The sequence below is a fragment of the Motacilla alba genome, chromosome 1A (genome assembly GCF_015832195.1).
Source record: "Motacilla alba alba isolate MOTALB_02 chromosome 1A, Motacilla_alba_V1.0_pri, whole genome shotgun sequence".
NCBI classification, from domain to species: Eukaryota; Metazoa; Chordata; class Aves; order Passeriformes; family Motacillidae; genus Motacilla; species Motacilla alba.
Window position 1 is genome coordinate 34,737,298 of NC_052031.1, and position 22,259 is coordinate 34,759,556.

Genomic DNA, 22,259 nt, shown 5'->3' on the forward strand with positions numbered 1-22,259 from the left:
TTGTTCTGGTAAAGTTCACATTGTAATGGTGTGAGATGCCTTTCTTCCATTGGAACTAAACAAAAGGCTGCTTTTGTGTAGTTTGATGCTGTAAAGAGAGGAGAAGGAGGAGCTGAATGAAACCCAGCTCCCTCAGAGTGTGACACTGCCTAGAGAGGCTTTGCAACCTAAGCCCTTTCCCTTTTTGCAAGGAAAAGGAGCAATCTAGTATTGTGTTGGAATTATGACACTTTAGGGATTATACCCTGATACTGATTGCTTATGCTGTGATTAAGTTTATTATATCTGATCAGGAAAAGAATATAACCCTTCCTCTCTAATTTCTCTTACGACTTCATTATTACTTGCATGCCAGCTATGGTGCATGCTTCCATCAGTAGGTTTATAAGACTTGTTGACAGAAGCCATTCCATGTAGAGCAAGTCTGAACTTAATGTAATAAATAAATGTAGTAGTCTTAATGATTACAGTGCTAGAAGAAATAGTCAGTACTTGGGGATGCTAGAATTGAAAGCATAACATTTTAAGGCAAGTAAAAAAAGCAGCATTAGGGAGTGTGAGGTGAATATGGAATCTACTCAGAAGGCAGTTGAGGAAGCTGTGAAGTTTTAGGTCCTACACGTTGAAGCTCCTTAAGGATCCAGTCCCTTTCCAGGCAGAAGGATTGTTCCTGTAAGACTTAGGTGGTATAATTTGTCCTTTTAAAGCCAATGAAGTTATTATAGAAATCTCTTCCTCAAAAAAAGAAGCCTATGGGTTTTCCACAGTATTTGATACCACCTCCATTTTGTCAAACAAAGAGCCAGCTGTCAGATGCATCTTTATATCCAGCAGTGCCAAGTCCTTCTTGCTTTGGGCAGCAGTACTGCTCTTTGCTAATGCTGGTGAAGGGAGAGTGTCTCTGGATTATCTGGTTACCTGACTTGGGAGGCCAGGTTTGTTTGCAGAACCAGAGGCATCTGAAACTTTCTTCTGGCTTTTTGGTGGTGCAAAAGACTTGTCAGCCTTTGTAAGTGGAAGGAGGAAGACAGCAGCTTGCCTGTTATCCTGCTGCTTCTTTGCTGGATGTGATAAGGCTGTGTGCTGTACAGTGGTGTGCCAGCATTGGAGACAACAGCCTGTTCTGCTTTTCTTCCTCCCATTGCCCCAGCGTTGCTAAACTGGGTTGTGTTGCATGGTGCACTGAACCTGGGGCTGTGCTTGAATTGCTCAGGGACCACCGAGCTGACTGCTGTGGGCCTGGGCAACTTGGTTGCTTTTTTCAGGCTTCTAGGCTGTGTTTGATGGTTGCCCTCTTGAATAGGTCCCTCGCAGTGTCAGTGCTTCGGGAATGATTTCACTGAAGGGTTTTGGTTGAATGGCTTAAAATTTTTGCAGAATAAGTATGTCCAAATTAGTTAGCAAATGTAGGTTGAATTGTTGCCACTTTTCTGAGGTAAGGAACTGTAGGAAAGTATTGTGAGAAGGGATGATGCAAAACATTTGGTGGAGTTCTACCACACAGCTGCAGGACCCACACCTGGTTGTGTTATGCCTCTTTTGGGCGTCACTTACAATGTGGATGTGCTCTTTGGCTTTCTGGTGAAAAACAAATTACTACTTTGTGATTGTGTGCAACAGCAGGTTCCTTCTCTAGACCATCTGCTTTCCCAATTGCTTTTTGGCGATCTTTTGTTTTCTGTGTGTGTGTTTGTTTTAATTGTTTTTTATTTTTCTTTCCATTATTTTCTCAATAAATTAACTTTTCTGTTGGGGATGGTTTTGCTTTTCCTTTTCCTTCTTCTTCTTCGGATTTGGAAATAGGGAATCTGTGCTTTCAGCTTCTGGTTTTGTCTTTCCAGTCATCTCTGAAAACTATTGTTCATGGATTTGAACTTGTTCTTTTGCTGTCCCATGCATTGGGTTTGGAAGCATTTCTGTCTTTTTGTAAGGAGGAAAAGTTCCCTGTAAGGTAGATAATAGAAAGAGTTGTCAGTATTCAAGCCCTGTTGGGGTTAGCAGAGAATAAATTACACACAGTTAAAAATAACTTCAGGGCCATTTGTAATTTCTTATGTGGTTTTCTTATAAGGCAAATCTGTATTACTGGAATACCTTGTCTGTACAGGATCAAGGCATCTATGGCTTTGTGTTTAGAGAAAGGGTCTCTAGATACTATAGATCTAGATCTCTGCAGCTTTTAATTTTTCTTTTCTGGGAAAAAGACCCCAGCACTTACTGCTGATCCATCTTTTTCCTAAATCATCAAGTGAGTAACAATTTTCTTTAAAAATGAAATTCCTCTAGGTAATGACTCCTGCTTTACTTTGAGTGTGATTATTGCTTTTTTATGGCATTCAGATTTTGCTTTAAAACTACTCAGAACCTTTTTAGTTTATTTTCATTTTATTTTCAGTGTAAAAAATGTTTTCAAATGGATTTTTTCCTGTTTATGGACCAATAGGACTTGTAAGAAGGTTGGAAGATAATAATATATTTTACTAATACTGTTTTATCAATCTACTTCATTTGCAGGAAGCAGTCACTGGTCAAAATTTGCTTACCTGAGCAGACACAAAAAATTAATGGGCAAAAGTACAGTGTGTAGGTACGTTGAAATTTTCAGTGTGCTTAAGGTTCTTTGTGGAGAACCTTATTCTGAGGGAATGGGATTAGGTCTCAAAATGTAAGATTTTGGGTTTTAAAATATTTAGGTAGTAGATTCAACAATGAGGTGTTGAAGGAACTGGCTTTGAAGTATATTAATCTGTTCCCTACCTTTTTCAGTTTTTATTAAAAAGTGACATGGACTGTTGATGTATTTGAGTGGCCAAGAGAAATTTTTAAAAGTCTACACGTACTTGAAAAATTTTTGCAAATACTTTACTTTAAGATTTGTAGACTGAGTGATAGTCTTCCCAAATTTGAACATTACTAATTTATAAAGTGGTTTAGCATCTTTAGTTTTTGTTGGATGGTGTTTTACTGTATTCAGTGCATTGAAACATAGTGCAATAGTTGTTAGACTTCAGTATCATTTACTGCAGTCTGTAATCATAATGAAAGTTAGTCAAGGCTCTGTGATTGTAAATTTGCAGCAGCTTTACCACACAGTGAGTGGTTGAGTTCTCCATTTTGGAATATGAATGAAAAAACACATTTTATTTATCCCCTTAAAAAAAAATCCTTCATATTAACAGTTTGCTTTACACATAAACATTCTTTGGAATCCCTAGTGTTCCTTCAGCTGAAATGGCAAAGGCTAAAAAGATCTACAAAAAACCCCCTTGGTTTTGCTTATACAGAAGTGTATGTTGTTAATAATGATATGAAATACTTTGGGATAGCATTGCATTGAATTCAGTAAAATCTTCTTTGAAGATCAAAGGTTCAATTTCAGGACTGTTTTGGTTTTTATTTTAACATCAATAAGTAGAATTTCAGTGGCTGTGTTTTTTATTGCAAGTCTCAAACTGTGGTGCTATGCAGTGTTGCCAGTTTTTATATTTATGGCCTAAACATAGAGTAGGAAGGAGGTGACGTTTCTAAATTGGGTATTATGCCATTTTAAATGTAAAATTTGTTACGGTCTTGTGAATTAGGGAAGAATTTGGGTGGACTGGACTCTGTGGGTTAGTAAAAGCTGACAAATTACTGGGGAAAAAGTGAATATGATAAAGCATAAAGTTAAAAACAGCTTTGGGGTTTTGCCAAATTGCATTTGAAAGTAGCATGGTCATGTTCCCAGGAACATGTCATGACATGCTTAGGATTCATTAGGCTAAGATGAGCAGAAGAGTCAAAACCTCAAGAATAGCTTGCTTTTATGATTACTGTGTTTTACATTTTGGCAATATGTGTTTGATTTTAATGATACTCTCTGGAAAGTCCCAGAAGTGATTTTGAAGAACTTTTCCTTTCTGTTGTCGTGTGTTGTTTGTTATGCTCAGTTGGCACGGGTTAGTTTCTTGTTCCTCGGGGTAATTTATCAGTGTGTGCCTTTTGCATCCAAGATAGTTTCCAGATTGTTTTGGCTTTCCTAGAGCAAGGTTGGGTAGGTAGTTTACCATTAGGGACTGTGGCTTTCACCAATAGTTTCTAAGAATTATTTTTGTGGCAGTGTGTTTCTCCTCAGTCTCCCATGCAATGCTTAAGCTGAGACCAGAGAATCCTGTGGTGTAGAATTGCAGTTCCCTGTGCAGGTGAGAGCCGGTGTTTAAAGTGCAGCAATGATATGTGCAGACTGGTAACCAGGAGTTTGAAAAGTTGTAGTTCAAGATTTCCTTGGTATCAGGATGACAAAAGTTGTCCTGACCTAGTTGCTGTGATAAGGAAGGCGGATGAGTGTTCTTGTTCATGAATTTATGTATTCTGGACCAGGCAGCAGGATCCCTTCTTAAAGCCAGTAGTGTTTGAGACACATGCAGGTACCAGGATAGGAGGAATAAGGACTAGCAGAGTTTGAGAACCCCATAGGATGTGATTCAGCTTATTTAAATTTGGACTGCATCTGATACTTGATGGAGCAGTACCAGACAGACCTGTTTTGAAAAACTGGATCCACAGATGAAAAGTCATTTATTTATTGAGAGTGATCTTCAGCTTTGTTCTTTCTGAAGCATTAAAATGTGTTTGCCTTGTAAAAGAAACCTTCTTTGGTTGGGTACTTCTATATCCATGTTGTCTCTCATTTCTAGTCTAGCACTTTTTATACCAAACAATTTTACAGAAGCCTGTCATCCAAGACTGTATGTTTTGCTTCCTTTAAAAGTAGGTATTTTAGAACAGGACTTAGAACTGAGGGATACTTTTGTTAGAACGTTTTCAGATGTAGATTTTAGTTTGTATTAAATCCTTTGTTGATTTGAACAAGAATGAGAAAGTTGTATTTCGGAGTCCCTGATTCAGAGATACGTTTGTCCCTATGAACGTATATGGGAAGAGGGGGCAAACTGTAAAGTTCTACTTTATGTTAAAGTGCAAGGCCAGTTATAAAATTTAGTAATGCTTACATAAAGGGATTGGAAAATTGCTGTCGAGAACCACATGCATACTTTGCTCTTGATGAGAAGAAATTCAGAAACATCAATACAGAGTAGAAGATCAGATAAGTATTAGAAGTCACAAAGTTCCCAGAGGGGCTCCTGTCTTTCTCCTAACTAGGCTAAGTCACAGCTTTTCTTCCTTGTTTATTGGATCGCTATAAATAATTGATATTTGAAATAATTTTTCCTCTGAAATTTACCAACATTTTAAGAAAGAAGGCTGTTAAACTGGAAAACAATAATAAAAGGAGAAAATTAGAACTAACCAAGGATGCGCTTTCTAGAAAACAAAAAGTTTTTCATTTCAGTCTTTTGTCAGTTAGTCTGACTATAGACTTCACAGGAATCCCAGAGAAATGAATACACAAAGGATTCAGAGAATACTTTCAAAGTGCATAAAGCCATAATACAGAGAAAGTCTTCATAGAATTAAGGTTTCTTAAATAACTTGAAATGTACAAACTTGTAAGTCATTTTTAAAAGAAAATTTACAACTCCTTAATTTTATCTGCTTAACTAGGGCTATGCATGCCCAAACTAGCTATCTAAGCATTTAATCTAAAGTTTAGCAAACTTATCTTTATTAACAAAAAAAGGCTCTTCAGATCATGCATCTTTTCTCCGTACACTCTTCATGGATTGTTGACAGATTGTTTTCCTTTAGTGGTTTTGAATCATTAATTAACAGGCATTGGTCAATATTTTGTTCTTTTCAATTGAAAATTTAGACTGGGGGTTAATGTTTGACTATGTGAGAAACATACAGGTGACAGTAGTTAAGATCTTCGAGTACCCGTGGATTTATTAGGGTTTTGTTGTCATTTTTTCCCAGTGAAAAGGCAATTGAGCAAATAAAGAAAACCATGCCCAGGTGCTGGGTATCGACTGACACCCTGTGCAGGAGAAGTGGGTGGGTGGTGTGTGTGGTTGCTCCCCTCGGCTGTGCTCTTGCTCCTGTCCCAGAGGTATCTGTACTTGATGTAGGGATGGTTGTACAAGGTATTGTAGCAAATCCTGTGTGAACTTCAGTGTAACCTACCAGAAGTAAATCGGTGGTGCCTCAGTTACTACTTGTGTTTGCAGCTTGTCAGCAGCCCTTGTGGAGCAGGCATGATGGAAGAATTTAGGATAGCAACTTCATTGGTCACCCTAGTTCAATTTTACCGTCACAGATGATCAGTTACTTCTTATACTTGCTTAAGGTTGTTTTCCATCCTGCAAGAATTCATCCTTTTGATAAAGGGAATATGGACAAGAGGGTGCTTGCCTTGATCTTCTGATACAGTTTCTTGGCTGTTAAGTTACTGTAAATTGGGGCGGTGGCTATTACATTGTCCCACCTGCTATGGCATAGTGTAACCATGGCTGTAACCACACAGCTGGACCAAGAACACAGCTGGCTGAAAACTTAAGGAGCCAGCCACGAGTAGGACTGTGACAGTAGACTTCACTGCTGTGAAACGTTATGCCTTGTGAAAATTCTGCCCTGTGATGATTCACACTGTAGTAAATCTTCCATTATGAAACACAAAATCTTTGTATTCAAAGCCTTAGTATAAAAATTATATTCTTAATGTAAGAATTGTCCACTGAATGTATAGAAGGTTTCTCTGTCACTTCAAAATCCAAAAAGCTTGCTTATCATTAAGATTTTTTAGTTGCAACCGGTAGTAGATCGTGGTTATGTGTTTGTATTCTGCCTTCCCTGTAACTGATTTACTGTCACTTTTTAACTAATTTTAAGGTATCATAAATAACCTCATTCTCAAAGAATGCTTTGAGAGTTAAGTGAACGGCATTCTACCAGCTATCTATAGTATATCTAGTTTTCCTTGTTCTGCTTTCAAAGCTTTTTTAGGTGTTTAATTTATTGAATCATCTAGACTTCTCTTTGCAGATGCTTAAAATAATTCATGTTAGTACTTTAGAAGTAGTAGATCCTTCTTTGCAGCAATCTCCAGTATTGGATGCAACTGGTTTGTGTGCATTAGAATTTGTTAGATAGCTGTTTAAGTTCAGATTCTTTTTTTAAAATCATGTGTTTGTGACTGATTCTTTTTTTGTGTTTCACTTAGATGTGGGTGAGATGGTCTTGTCAAGTTTTTTTTTCTGTTAATCAGCAAAAAGCTTTTGGTGTGTGATATATATGCAGTCACTATATGAAATACATATTTTTGGCTCTTTTATGCTTACCTGTGTGTGTTAATAATATTGCTGTTTCTGAAGTAGTTTGAAGATAAATTCTGGTCAGAGCTAGGAAAACACACTTTTTTGTGTGTGGCTAGGTTTGGAGAGTTACAAATTGTGCACTATGCTTGCTCTATAGGCTGTTCATTTGTGCTGCCTCTGGGAACATTATTCTTCATAGCAATAAGCATTTGGACAAGTTCCCTTTTAAAAAGGGGGGAAGGGTTAACAAAAGCTGCAAGGAATATATTTAAGAGAAAAAACTTATGGCACCACAGAGATACATAAGCAATTTTAAAAAAATTACAGTATAGAAGGAGATCAAACGCAAAGAATACTTCAATATTTGTAAACACTTTTGACATTTGCAGTTTTTGAGAGCTAGTTATTGTACACTTCAGTCACTTTAAGAGACCTGCAGTATCTGGGTGGTATTTTGTTTAAATTAAGAATAACTGTAAACTTATGCAACATGTAGCTGCCTCAAATTATCCGTTATATATGTCCATGATGAAATGTATCATCCTCCATATTCTTGCCAGCCTGATGCTAAGAGAAAGGCATATTCATGACTTGCCTGTGTTCATTTAGATTTTGAAAACATGATAAAGAAATTAGATTTTATCTTTCCTGGACAAGATTTATATCTGGAATGATGTTTCTTTTTAATACAAATCTTCTAAGATTCAGCTTCAAATTTGTGCAGGCCAAGGAGGGCAGGAAAGGGATTGTATCACTCAAGAAGCAAGAACTTCTTTCAGGACTTGGCTGACTCTGAGAATACTTCAAAGAATTTGGCATCAGATTGTGGTGTAGTGATTTAAATCTTCTGCTTTCCCCATCTGCAATACCGGTAAAATATGTTGAGTTTGAATGTTTTGCTATTGCAAGTTTAGATGAAAGTGAAGTAATGCTGCTGGTCAGGATAACTTCTGAATTTTGTGAAATCAGAACTAGGAACTCTGGGTAAAGTGTACAGATTAGCTGAAGATTGAGAAGTCCCAATTTCAGTAGAAGTACTCTTTTTTTTTTTTTTTTTTTTTTTAAATGGGAATGAGACCAGAATAATAGAAAACAGTGCCCTGTTGGTTGTTTTACCAGACTGTTGAGGCATGAAATGTTGCTGTTTGTAAATGTTCTGTTTTGGAGCTCTATATACAACTGTTCTCTCAGAAACTGTGAGGAAGGTGTGACATGGAGGGGACCGTCCATGTCTGGGGCTTGGGCCAGGACTCAGCAACATTTGCAGTGTGAGCTTAGAGCGCCAATTTGAGATAGCTCTGTTTTAAAATGTTGTGGTGTAAAGTCTGTCCATTCCAAGAAGAGTTGCTTTTAATTTAAAACTGGTGTGTTATTTCAGTTTCTGATATTTGAACAAAGTTTACAGCATAAAGCCAAATTTTTACAATATGGAAATCTGACTAAAGTCCATATGCATAAATGAGAGGGTGCATAGCTAGTCTAATTCAATTTTTGACAGCTTTAATGGACAACAGAGTGATTGGAGAGGTTTCAATTAAACGTGTGGAAGATTAGTACAGTAGAAAGGCGTGATAGGTACATGTACCACTTCCTTAGTTCTGCTTGTTGATTGCATTTGTGATAGCGTGGTAAGGAGCTCAGTCTATGATTTATCTTTTCCACTGTGGAGTAGTATCACTTAAATAATGAAAATTATGAGGAATTGCAGTTCAGAAATTTAAAGTCTTAAATAATTCCAGTACTTTTCCATTATCTTTTTTAAAAGATCAGCAATTTTTTTTAAGACTGGTTTGGCCTTGTGCTTCAGATATGATGTGAAAACATTCAAAGTTGTTTTGTCATGCTTTATTTTATGTCTCAACCTGGTATAGCTGTAATCACAACGTAGCCTGGCTGTGTAATCAGAAAGTTACAAGAAAGAGGCCCTGGAATATTTAGGAAGCATCTGAAGAGTTTCATTTAATAAAAACCGCAGTAAATAGATAACCAAAGGGTAACAATTTGTAATTTTGACTTGGATTTTTTCATTTGCCCTGAAGAGTCACAGACTTGTAGTTGTGTTTTAGAAGGACACTCCAAAAATCCATAAATGAATTTAACTTCAACATGTCTGTGCTCCTGGGAAGTGTTTCTGCTTTTGCGGACCGTAACATTAGTCTGGAGAAGGGAGTCACTGAGAGGCAGGTATGCTGCCAGGAGGTTGTGGCAGCTCATAAATATTTCTTTTCCTTCAAGTATTCAATATATTAAACATACTTAATGTTTTGAATTTTCCAGTTGTATTTTAAGGTGAGACAAGATGTTTGATGTGCTGTGTGTGCAGAATAAACTTTTTGGCCAGAAATATTCTCAGCTATTTCTATTTTTAAAATACCTCCAGGAGGAAAAAAAAAGCCCAAACCAAAGGGAAGCCTGTATTTCTTAAAATTCAACTTAAATTAAAAGTACTGTTATTACCTCTTTCCTGAGGTGCTTCAAACAAATGGTTAGCAGCTTACATTAAATACTGTATGTGTGAATGTACTGATAGAAGATAAAAAGTAGCAGCTCTCTTACTCAGTTAAGATTTATCAACCTTGTGCTCCCTGTACAAAAAGGCCCCCTCCACACCCAACACCACCAACAATACACCTTCCCCCACCCCCCACCTTGGCAGAAGCTGGAGTAGAAATGGGTCTGTAGTAGTACTGATCTATTTAATGTCAACAAACTCCATCAGAGTAATGAAAGAAAAAAAATATTCTGTTGTTACTCTGTTAATCATGCTGCGCATCTCACTGTATAGTGCTTAACTGCAGGAAATGCTCAGGAAACCAGTGCTTATTTAAAATACAGTATTTTAGATTAACCAAGCATGAAAGTTTTGACTCTGTCCAGGAAGAAATAGGAAGGCAGTGCAGTTGTCTGAAAAAGTGGAATTGGTGCTGTGCTAAAAAAAAAAAAAAAGATAACTGCAGTATTCCTGGAAAGAGGAGCCTGCTCAACATTGTCGTGGAAATGTCCCAGCTGGAGCAATGGTTGCCCTTTTAGCTGAAGCACAGATGCAGAAATCTAGCTGAGAGTATCAGCTGAAAGCAAATAAAAAGTCAAAGGAGCCCTATTCTTTACTTTCTAATCTTTTATTATTCTCATACAATAAATGAGATTTGGCATGATGAAAAAAACTAAATCATGTGATTATGAACCAAAATTGAATTAACACTTCAGAGTTTGTTTTTTCCATTTGGTTTACAAGCTTTCATCTGCAAGTCTGACATATAGTGCAAAAGTTTTTAAACAGTAAATGAACCAAGAAACATTGCCTAGTGGACAGATGCAGAATACCTAATAGATATTATAACACACATCATCTAATAAGACTTAATATTTTGTAGGGATACAGATGTAGAAAGTTTATCAATGGGCATTTTTGGTTTCAGCTGTTTTGGGTGTGTGAGAAGTGTTAAATATTGCTTGAACAGTATGTAAGGTAGTGACTACAGAGATAGCTGGAGGCACTTAGCAGATGAAACTCTGTCAGCTTGGCTTAGATGTCATGCAAGGGAACACAACATGGTTAAGAAAAATGGGAAAAAAACACTCTCTCATCAATAGAGCAGGCATGTGGTAATGGTAATGTGGTTAAATACTTGCTCACTGACAAGCAAATCAACCCTGGCCTTGCAACCATCTTCCCTTGCCTGTGAGGCGCAGCTGACCTTCGTGTTTCCAACTCATCCACTCCCATCCCCGTGCTACCACCTCCTGCCCTGACAGTGTCCTTGATGCAGGCCATTTTTACTTTTGATCCCCTGGAGGGATGCAGCCTCCCTAAAATCTGAAGAGTGTCATTTCCTCTTTCCCCACCACTAGCTTTCCCTGTAAAAATTTCTGATTTGGCAGATTATGATTTCAGTGTAAATGTTTGCATGTTACTCCACCAGGGGTTTTCTTTTGTTTTGATAGCTTCTTAGAAGATTCATCAGCATAAAAGGTTTTTGAGCTGCTCCTTTGTATCATTTCTTTGATACTGGGAGCAGTTACCTCTGCTTCAGAAGTCGGACTATAGTGCTGGCTTGGAGTAGATTAGGACCTGGTTTGTTTTTCAGTTTAAGCTGTGTTGGTTCATTTGTGCATTGTCCGAGTTGTCTCTTGTTTGTGGAAAATATTTCTGAGCAGCTGTGAATGATACCAAATATCAGAGGTGGCAAAGTATGTCATGCTGATATCAAAGCTGTAATAGTTGATGGAATAAAAAATACTTCAGCACTGCAACTCTCTTAGTTGTGAAGCTGGAGTCCAAACAACTTAATCTTACTTAGCAATTATAACAGAAGTTAACTATGCTACTAAAAAGTCTTTTTTTTTTTTAATACTTGATTACTGTTAAATACCAGTGATTAATGAAAAGTCTTAAAAGTGTTTTTCTTCTCCCTGAACTGTTCTGAGCTTTTCATCAGAAGTCATACTGTATTCCTTTGCATTTTTGAACATATTTGACCTGTCTGGGGATTCAGTGAGTTAAGATGGTAGAATTCCAAACTTGGCTTATGGCCTGTCTGATTATCACTTAACCTGCTTAGCTAATTCCCTCACAGGAGTGCATTTATGTCCCTTAAGAATCTTTGCTCTGCTACATGCCCATACACGTGTCACAAAACACGCATTGAACAACTGCCCTGTTTTAGTGCATTCTAGCAGAGGGGGAGTACTTACCTGAAGAGGGGACCAGTACTCTAGGTCAGAATGGTATGTCCCTGTTAAAATCCCATTTTCTGTTGCCAGTACAAGATGGAACAAATTTTTTGAGACACAAGCTTCTTGCTCCCTCTATATGCTTTGCCTTATCTTGGCATCCCTCTTTGAATTTTCAGCTGAAGTTACTTATAACCAGTTCCATTACTTACTTCATACAGAAATGAATTTTTAGAGTAGGAAGTGCAAACTTCATTGAACTATTGGCTTTGGTCACAATTTCCTTTTTTTGCTTCCATGAGAAATTTATAGAATCTGTCACATTTCTAAGTAATTTAGAACAATGTGCGTGTGCTTAGTGTGATTTTACTTTATGGGTTCATTTCTCCAATTACCTTATCCTTTCAGCTTTCAGACTGCACATGCATCGTGTGAGTCTGGCCATATGCACAATTGGCTGCAACAGAATTTTGCTGAACACAGAAGTTGCATGTTTATCAGTTTGCTCTGAGGATCACAGTGTTTAAGAAAATGCCACATTACGACTTCTTTCTCTGGGGCCTGGAGGCGATGGTAGGATTTTGTTATATCTGAAGAACTTAATGTATTAGGGATTTTCTAATCTTTTAAAGCTGGGCTTTACGATTGTATATGCTCTACTAAGGAAGTCTCCAGAGGGTATCTGAGTAGATCTAGAATTTCTAATTGGGTAAATTGTCTTTTTATTTGTTTTTTAAAAGAATGTGCCACAAAGCAACAAAAAAGGCAAGCCCAGGTATGAAACTGGAAATAAAATTCAAATAGATGAACTTGCTGAATAAGAGGTTATCTTATTCTGATTTGTTACAAAAGGGAAATTGCTGAAAAACAACTAAAATTGTTGTGTCAACAGTGAAATACTTTAAAGCACTAATGCAGCTCATATGGCAAACTGCAATGTTTTTGAATTACAAAATCAAATTTTAGTTTAAACTGCAAGTAGTTTTTAATCACTGTGTTTCTGAATTACATAATGGGATGAGTGCAAGGTTATCAAGCAAAAGAAGGTAGGAAGGTGCCATTCTGATACTTTCCAGTGTCAGTTTTTTGTTATGGCTGAGATGTAAAATAGTGGTTGAGAGGAACTCACAAAATACATTTTTGAGGAGTCAGGAAAAGTGTCACTGCAGTAATAAGTTTATTATGAGGGTATTTGAAGACATGTAAATATCTTTCTGGAATGGAATTTTGAGGCTTTTTGCTTATTTATTTACAGACTTTACAGCTGAATTTCTCCTATGATTCACCCATTCCTACATTAACCAAGTACCAGTTTTTATAGGAAGGGTTTATTTTTATAATAATATCAGACAAGTAGTCATTGTTCCTAATGGACAATATTCCTTGAAACATGGCCTTGACAAGAAAATACAGCTGTGTGTTTTACAGCATGTGTGTGGTAGTCAGGACTTGTAATTTCATTGCCATGTCTGCAGAGGAGACACACTCGTCCTTCTCAGGTCATATCATTGACTAAGGTGGAATGCGTGTGGCATCATCCTGATTTCTCCCTAAACTGCTCTAGATGGAGTGTGAATTTGTTTGCCCTTGTCACTTCTGCAAATCTGTATTTTCAAATACAGGAAAGGCGTAAGGCAGCAACAGATTTGCAGAAGTGTATGTGTTTGTGTGTGTTTGGATTTCATTGAATGGTCTATCAGAAGATTATTTTCCCTATGAGTATAACTCATTGATGAGACCCATAGAAGGCATCCAGCTTAAAGAGAAGTCATATCACAAACTGCTGTTGGTTGCTAATATATTTCAAGTTGTGTCTGTATATTTCAGTTGTGTCTGTACCAGGAGGAGAACCTGCAAGACTTTGTCCAAGGATGGATATGGTGTCAACCATGATACCAGGCAAAATGGAGTTTCTTATAATCACAATTTTCAAGTTCAGCTTTAGTAATTTCAACATTGGTTTATTCTTATTTTAAGGTAGGATAGCTTTAGCTAGTCCTCCTGTGCTATTTCAGGAGTGTTTTAAAATGTGTATTTCACAAGAGTTAAAGATGGTTATTAACAGTTAGGATGTTGATCTTGTTCAGGAGAATTTCTGTGGCTTGTTTGATGTTAGGGAGTGTTGTTTCTTGGTTATAGTTTGTATGCTGCATAGATTTGCAGTTTTAGTGTGACTTTTGAAAGCATTATTATACATCATAGAATACTTGTAAAACTTCGTTCTTGAGAATATGAGTGGAGAGTAGTCTGAAATCATAACTATATGTCCTTTATTTCTTTGATGCTCAAAATTTTTGTGTGGAGTTCCTGCATTTAGGTTGCTATGCATCTTGTCTGTCATAGTTACTTTTTGAGAGGAAAGACTATGCAGTGTTTTAAGGAGATCAGTTACATCTTCAACTACTCAGAGATGGCCTGTGTAAGTCTGTAATTGCTGTTATTTTCTACAGTGCTGTGTGAATTTGGAAAATAATCAATTTATCATATGACACAAGTACCTAATTCTAAAGGCTATCTGACTTAAAAGTTTTTTGACCGATTTGTTTCTCATGTTGTGGTGGTCTTTTAGTCTTCCATGTTTGAGATTGAAACTTGAAGACTGACATAACTTAAAAGAATATGAAGCCAGTTGTTTAAGATCACAGAATCATTAGGGTTGGAAGGGACTTTAGGAAATCATCTAGACCAACCCCCTGCCAGTGCAGGATCACACAGAAACAAAACATGAACAAAATACCTATTATACTATTGTATTCTTACAATGGGTACAAAACTGTGCCAGTATTAAGCTAATCAAGGAAAAAAAAACCCTTTTTAACAAAAAGAGAAATATAATGAAATATTCTGTTTGCTGTGATGATGTTCTTTTGATACTACAAAGTTGTTGTTTGTTATCATAGCATAATCATACAGTGTACTGGTAGAGGTTATCATTCACCTTGAAGAAGGGGACAGACTGCGAAATGAGAAAACAAAGGATCTCAACTTCTGTTTTTGTTTTGTCTTTCACGTAGAAAATGAAATCTATTTCTACCAGTGTAGTTTTGATATATTTTTTAATAGCTTTAACTTATTGCTAAAGGTTTGGGGTTTGAAAGATTTTTTGCATTTAGCAACTTGGTAATATATATTCTATTGTGTATCAGTTCCACTTAAGGTTAAATAGGAATGATCTTTGACACTGAGAAGTAGGACCATAAATTGTGGTAGTTTTTAATAAAAATTTGATTTATGCCAGCAAACCAACTGATGGAATTCCACATTCTGTATTTTGATTTAAATTGCAGGCTCATTTGGTGTTCCATGTGATTTTTGATAGGCATTTTGAGAGACTCTTATTTCTCACTAAAAGGCTCATGAAGGGTCACTTTTTGTAGAACCTTCCGATGTGCAAGTATGTTATCTTCTGTGGAAACAGTGATTTGTGACAGAAAAGAAATACAGTAAATTATTGCCTTTGCTTATTAAGACCTAGGCAGCAACATCAACAGCAATAGTATATAATTGGATAGAAGCTCTGTAACATCAAACTGAGATTACAACTTTTAATTGCTTCCATGTAATGGTAGTGTGCCTGTTGACAAACACTGTAGTTGCTGGAGAGACAGGAAAGGGAAGATACTGTTAGAGTTCCTGAAATGGTTTCTCTTTTTTTTTTTTCCAGCTTGTATTACTGTGTATAGTTTTAATCTCATGGAGATGATGGGTTTAATCAGTTGTAGTCAATGTTGGTTTTTCTACTCTATGGAAAATTAAAAGTATTCATTCTCCTGTGAGATTTTATAGTATCATCTTAGTTTAGATTTGGCTATGTTAATGGTGGGAGTGAGCGATCCTTAGGCGCTGCCTATAGTAATGTGGCAAAACAAAAAATACAATTCGTTTTCATTTTTTAATAGTATAATTTGCTTCAGGATGCTAAACTAACATTGATATACAATCATAGAACCACTTTATAAGTAAATTTTAAAGAAGATTTTCTTGCAGCTTAAGACAAAAATTTTAATAGTTTTTCATACAAATTCAGTTTCAATAAGATATTTTCAGTTATTGGTGAGACATTTTTGTGTGCTGACTTATGCTATGCTGCAGTATTCCTCCCAATTAAAAATATTTCTCTTTATATCTTTTAAAATAAGTATTGATTGTTGTTTTGGGTTATTTTCTCAGCTGAAAGATAAAGGTCAATGACCACAGCAAACTGGTTATTAGATTCTTCAAGTTCATAACATTTATACAGTGCTTCTAGTTCCCCTGTTGTTAGGAAATGTTCCACAGAAGAATTTAAAGGTCTTACCAGGTTTCTGACTGCATTTTGCTTGATGAACATTAGCTTGAAGTTGTGAGCTTTAAACGTAGAAACATAGAATGGCCTAGACTGGAGGAGGCCTTAAAGATTATCTATTTCCAGACCCCCATCATGGCGGAGATCCTTTCCACTAGACCAGGTTGCTCACAGCCCCATCCAGCCTGAAAACTCTGTGGTAGGGGCATCTACAACTTCTCTGGGCAGCCTGTGCCAGTGCCTCATTACTCTCACAGTAAGAAATTACTTTGTAGCATTAATCTAAACGTACTCACTGTCAGGTTAAAACCATTTCCTTCTTGTCCTGTCAGTACTTGATGCATATTTTGTGTAGGCTCCCTTCAGGTACTGGAAGGCCACAATTAAAATACCTTCAAAACTTCTATTTTCCAGGCTAAATAATCTCATTTGTCTCAGCCTTTTCTCCTAGGAGAGGTGCTCCATCCCTGTAATCATAGAGGCCCTTCTGTGGATTCATTCCACTAGGGCAATGTCCTTCCCATGCTGGGAACCTCAGAGCTGGATGCAGCTCTCCAGGTGGGGTCTCACCAGAGCAGAATCCCTTCCCTCGCCCTGCTGACCACATTGCATTGGATAGCCAAGATGCAGTTGGTGTTCTGATCTGTGAGTGCACACTGCTGGCACATGTCCAGCCTCTCATTCATCAACACACCCAAGTCCTTCTTGGCAGGGCTGCTCTCGATCTGTTCATCCCCCAGCCTCTGTTGATAGCAAGGCTTGCCCTGACCCAGGTGCAGCTCGTGCTTCGAAAGAACCACGTGTGTTCACTTGATCAGAAGTGGACGACGTGGTTTGTGGCCACGTGTTACGTTAGTTCTCTTAACTCCGTCCTAATATGTAGTTCCTTCCCTTTCTTTCCTCTGTCACCCTGAATATTTTCTAATAATATTTTGGATGGGACTACTAGTGGGAGTTGTAAGTACTTTTGCAACATTACGCTAAAGAATGAACTGACCTAAGTGCACTGTTTTTGCATTTTTAATGAATGGTTACACTGCCAGCGTGTCTTGTGCAACAGAGAACTGAGTTCCCACACTAGAACAGGAAGAGTAATTAGAGGATTAGGAGAGGGATCTGCATGACATTAGTCTGAGAGACAAGAATTCTGTGTGTAGTAAAATTGCCATGCGATTGGTGTACCACTTCTGTGAGATTGTGTTGGCACGTGTGTGTGTATGTATATATGTGAAAGAGGAACTGAAATACAAGAGCTGATTTTTACCTTTCTTCACCTCACCAGTCTAGACCTGTACCTGAAGGTTGAAAACCTCAGGTCACTGTTACTTTCCAAAGGGTTTAAGATTTATTTGTAAGGGCTTCATGAACTTCACTGTGTTTACTTTCATAGCTGATTGGGCAGGGATCTGTCAGTCTGAGAAAAGCGAGCTGCCATCTGTGTATGAGGTTTCCCAGTGGCTTCTTGTCCTAAGAAATAAGCAACTACGTTCCATCTGCAGATCTGCCTGTATTGGGCACAGACCCAATTATTCTCACACCTTCTTACCAAGAGAGTACCACAACAGTGTTTTTCCAATATCTGTGCATATGCTTGTAGCATGAGTGACTAATGAGTGTGTTAGTGAATCCTGGAATAAGTTAACATGGATTGGAAGGTGCCTACTGCTAACCTGGCAACAGTATGACACTGTCATTGCATAAACCTGCTGTAATGTAAAAGTCTGCATGGGGATAAGTGCTCTGATTCAGAAGTCTGCCAGCCATTTATTGTCTCCAGTGACTATTGAGAAGTAGATAAATTGGCTGCTGGTTTTAGCTTCAGAATGAGCATAAAGTAAGCAACCTGGCAGCTGCAGCTTAAGTCTCTAATCCCAGTTCCTGCTCTTTCTGTTACTGGTTTTTAGCAGCTTGCCTCATGTTATTGTGCTGTTAGTTTTTGTGATAGGGCTGGATAGTGGTGTGAATTGTACCACCATATTTCTCTGTTATGATCTGTGCTGTGGTTCACCCTAAGAACAGGTGACAGCTCTGTCTAGTGGAGTGGAATCCTGTTAGGGGTGCAGGATCCTGTTAGGCAGTTGCCAGAATGCCCTCCAGTGCCTGTACCACTTCCCTCAGTGGGAGTTTGGACAGCTTGAGCACTGCATGCGACTGCTTCACTTGGCAGTTTAGAATGACACAAAATCACATACAAAATTGCTGTTGTGAGGAAGTGTCAGCAAAAAGTCTTCGAAGGTCTTCAGCATAGTTGGGTGCAGTGATGCAGCTGTGTAACAGACAGGAGCACTGCAGGCCCCTCAGCCTTCCCCTCTTCCCCTACAGCTGCAGCCTGCTCTGTTTTCTCTGGAGTTCATCAGCACAATTCTGTTAGGTGTCATGTAGAAATATGGATTTTCAATAAAAAAACAGTATTTATCTAATTATTAGAAGTTTTCTTCATTTTCTCTATAACCTATGCTTGTGTCAAGACTCCATATTAATATCATTGTACTTCATGAGTCTTCAGGGAATAGTCTTGATTATTTTTTGGGCCCCTGTAATTTATGATTTTCAGTATAGAAAATAATCTTTTAGAAAATTTGAATTTAGTGGAGAATTTAAAATATGTTTCAACTTTTCAGTAGAAAGACTGTTTTTGGACATACTAACTTTCTTGCAGCAGCTATAGACATATATATATTTTGAGAGCTCTGACCCACTGACTCAGAAATCTTTACAGTGCATATGTAGCCAGCCACGTGTAAACCTTTGCAGAAATAAGATCAAAACCTGCCAGGTCAAAGACAATAGTTTTTTCCCCTTATATAGCTCCGGTATTGTAGCTCAGTGTTTCTTATTACATTAGTACAGTACCATGTATGCATCAGTGACTTGCTTTCTATCATAATTCAGTTGTTATTCTGATGATGTATCACAAGAGAAGGTTATGAGGCAAAAAAATAATCCTTTTCTTATCCCAGGTATTGTTAAAGGAGTACCAAAGAATTCTTTGTGACTTGTGAGAAGCTGCTTTTCTGCTTCTCAAGAGCAGTAGTTGGGTGAGACTCCAGCTTCTTTTCATTGCTGAAGATAGCTTCGCCAAAGCATTTCACTATCCTTTTTACTGCAGTTACAGGCAACTGCTCATCTCTCTGCACTTTACTCAGGCAGAGCAAAGGACAAGATAATCCCCTTAGCCTGTTAAATGCTCCATCCCATCTGGTAGGTGATAATTGCATTGTAAGGGGATTAACACAGTGGGATATGCTTACAATGTAATGAAAGCTTCACTATAAGTGTGAAAGTCAGCTGATTGCATTCTAGCGCTTGGGGACCTTACATTTGCACGTATTTTGTAAAAAACATAAAAGACAAGTTTCATCTGGGGAAGGTACATGCCATCCTTCACATATTTGTAACAGATTTTGCATTTGATCTGGAATATCAATAGTTTGAATATCTGAAATCCTCTTGTAGGAGTAGTGCAGTAGACTCCTGTTTAGCCAAATGTTTTGAGATCATTCCGTCGAGTATAGCTGTATTAAATGCATCCCCGGTGTTGACTACTAAGTGCTATGACTTTGAAATCATGAGGTTTTAATTGTTACCAGTCTAGGAGAAGCCATGTTATTTAAATTCTGCCTGGAAATCTTCATCAGTAAAGGTGAAATTTAAATAAGCCATAGTGTCCGGAATATCACAGTAAATTTTGTGTCAGCAGGAATTTCTGTCAAGAGGATTTCTGGCTGAAAGTAACTCTTCTTGCAGCCAACCAAAATAAATATTTTGAAATTTCAGTTTCAAGCATGAGCCTAAGGTAGTGCAGACTGACTGTTTTTTTTTTTAAAAAAGAAGTTTAAAATCCTATGTTTTTCAAGTTAATCTTATGCTGTAGTGAAGATAGTAAATCTTAAGGTTCAGAGTATTTCGTAAGGGAACTGTACCTTAGCTTCCTTGTACCTTTCAAGATGATAAAGATCCTTGTGAAGTTAAGTTATGTGGGGCAGTAGCTCAGGATTGATTCTCACCCTGTTGGATTGCACTCTCTCCAGTCTCCCCATATGGTACAAGAAACTGGGAAGTTGCTCTGTGCTGACCTGCATGTGCCACTTGGCTGGTTTGAACATTAACCTGGGTGGTTAAAACAGGGCTTGGTTAACGCACTCTGTGCTGGGCTAGAGCTTCATAGTCAGGTGATCAAATAAAAGTCAGGTAGAGCAGTATGCACTGTGTGCAGAAGATGCTGTAGTGACATTGTGTGACCTTGCTGCAGGATTGAATTTGCTAATGAATTAAGGTTCCGTGTCAGCTGTGTGGCCGCTGTTTCTCTGGTTTCCATTTCCTGACTTAGCAGCGCTGTGTACATGAGTGATTCTGGGAGTAAGGGTAAAACAAAATCTAGTGGGTTTTTGTGAGCTGTCTGCAGTAACTTTGCCAGTCTGTGATGAGGTTGTTGAGTGTGGTTAGGCTCAACCTTCTCTTACTTAATCGTGGATCTGAGTGGGGTCAAGTTGAAAGCTGGTTTTCTGAGTTCTGGTGATGAGACATGGAAAGATTTTACAGATCTGTCTTTTTTTTATTCTCTCCCTTTTTTTTTTGCTATTTCTTTTAAGGTGACTGAGCTCTAAAGAATATTCTTAATTATTTCCTTTTAGGCTGAATGTTTACCTGAGGAGAGGAAGACAACAGAAGTTTGCTTTTTTATTTTTTGACATACTGTAGTTTTAAATAAGCTTGGGTGTAAGGTCATGGAACTAACAACACCCTTCCAAAAAATGAAAATATGTCCCCTTTCCCCACCCCAGTTGTTTCTGGAATATGAGTTTGTCACTTGAAAATCCCTCTTGAAAGAACCATTAATCTGGCAATATATGGAAAGTATTTTTAAGAGGAATTTTCAGATATTTAGAAATGGGATTTAATGATCCTTCCACAGATATTTATTTGAAATATATACCAACTATGTAGCAAACCAAATAATATATGATCTATGATAAATTTTCTTCTTATTTAGGTGACAAACAGCATGTTTGGTGCTTCAAGGAAGAAGTTTGTAGAGGGGGTTGATGGTGACTACCATGATGAGAACATGTACTACAGCCAATCATCGATGTTCCCACATCGGTCAGAAAAAGATGTAAGTTGAATAAGCTTATTTTTTCTCTTTTCAGTACTGAGATAGTTTCAAGTATGTGAAATGTATGTGAGGAAGGACTTCATTTAGCTTTAAGCTGTACATTTCCAGTGGCAAGTGCTTTAATTTCAGTGAATTTATTCATGTAAACTTCAGCCATATGCTTGCCACTGTTGTTTTTGGGGGTTTTTTCATCCTTAATCATTGTATTTGTAATTTAAATTGAGATATTGGTTATCTCTCATGCTTCTGTGCAATGTCTACAGGTTTTTTGTTGTGGTTTTGCATCTTCAGCCATTTTTACTTTCTGAAAATGCTTTGTGCAGTTTGTTTGCTGAAGTAATCTAAGTTAGGTATTTCTGCTATTTGAAATGCCATACAGTTACAAAACTAGTAATTCCTAAACATTTTTTCCCCTCATTAATGAAAAATTGTATGTTAGAACTGCATTGACATTGCTGTCGCTCTGCTGCTTCTTACCAAAGATAAATACATTAGGCAGTAAAGTATTTCACTTTTACATGGAGTGGCATGAAGAAATACATGGAGGACTTGAAAGTGTGATTTGAAGTTCATGTCACCTGCAGGTCAGTAATATCATCTCATGGCAGGCCTGCATTTAATATGTGTAAGCAACATATTCTTACTAATTAAAAAAAAAAAAAAACACAATTCCATTCAAATTTTTAAAAAGGTAAAAATGCTTCAAGTCTGCCTCCAAGACTGTCCAGAAATATGGTCAATAGCAGTTGTGAGCATAGTCTTGATAGACCTTGATCTCTGTCAATAAAAGCATTTCCTACAGACTCTTAGCTGAATTTTAATTTAGATTTTCAAAGAGAAGGAGATAGGTTTAGAGAGTACAAGGCCTTTTCAGACAAAATGAAACCAAAAAAATAAAGCGTAAAGGCAGCCTTCCAATTCAGTTTCATCAATTGATGAGAGCCAGCAAAGGATTAAAATGTAGTATAGTGTAAACAAAACTAAATGGGCT

At 37.5% G+C, this 22,259-nt stretch overlaps 1 protein-coding gene across 2 annotated transcripts in view; it reads left to right on the top strand.

Annotated features, from left to right (window-relative positions):
- The window catches only part of CNOT2 (CCR4-NOT transcription complex subunit 2), an 85,795-nt gene that overhangs the window by 29,445 nt on the left and 34,091 nt on the right, over positions 1-22,259 (top strand). For both annotated transcript variants that reach the window (XM_038153142.1, XM_038153143.1), the window contains exon 2: positions 21,146-21,268. In XM_038153142.1, coding sequence (XP_038009070.1) covers positions 21,158-21,268 — 111 coding nt within the window. In that variant the 5' untranslated portion in view covers positions 21,146-21,157. The remainder of the gene's footprint in view (positions 1-21,145; positions 21,269-22,259) is intronic.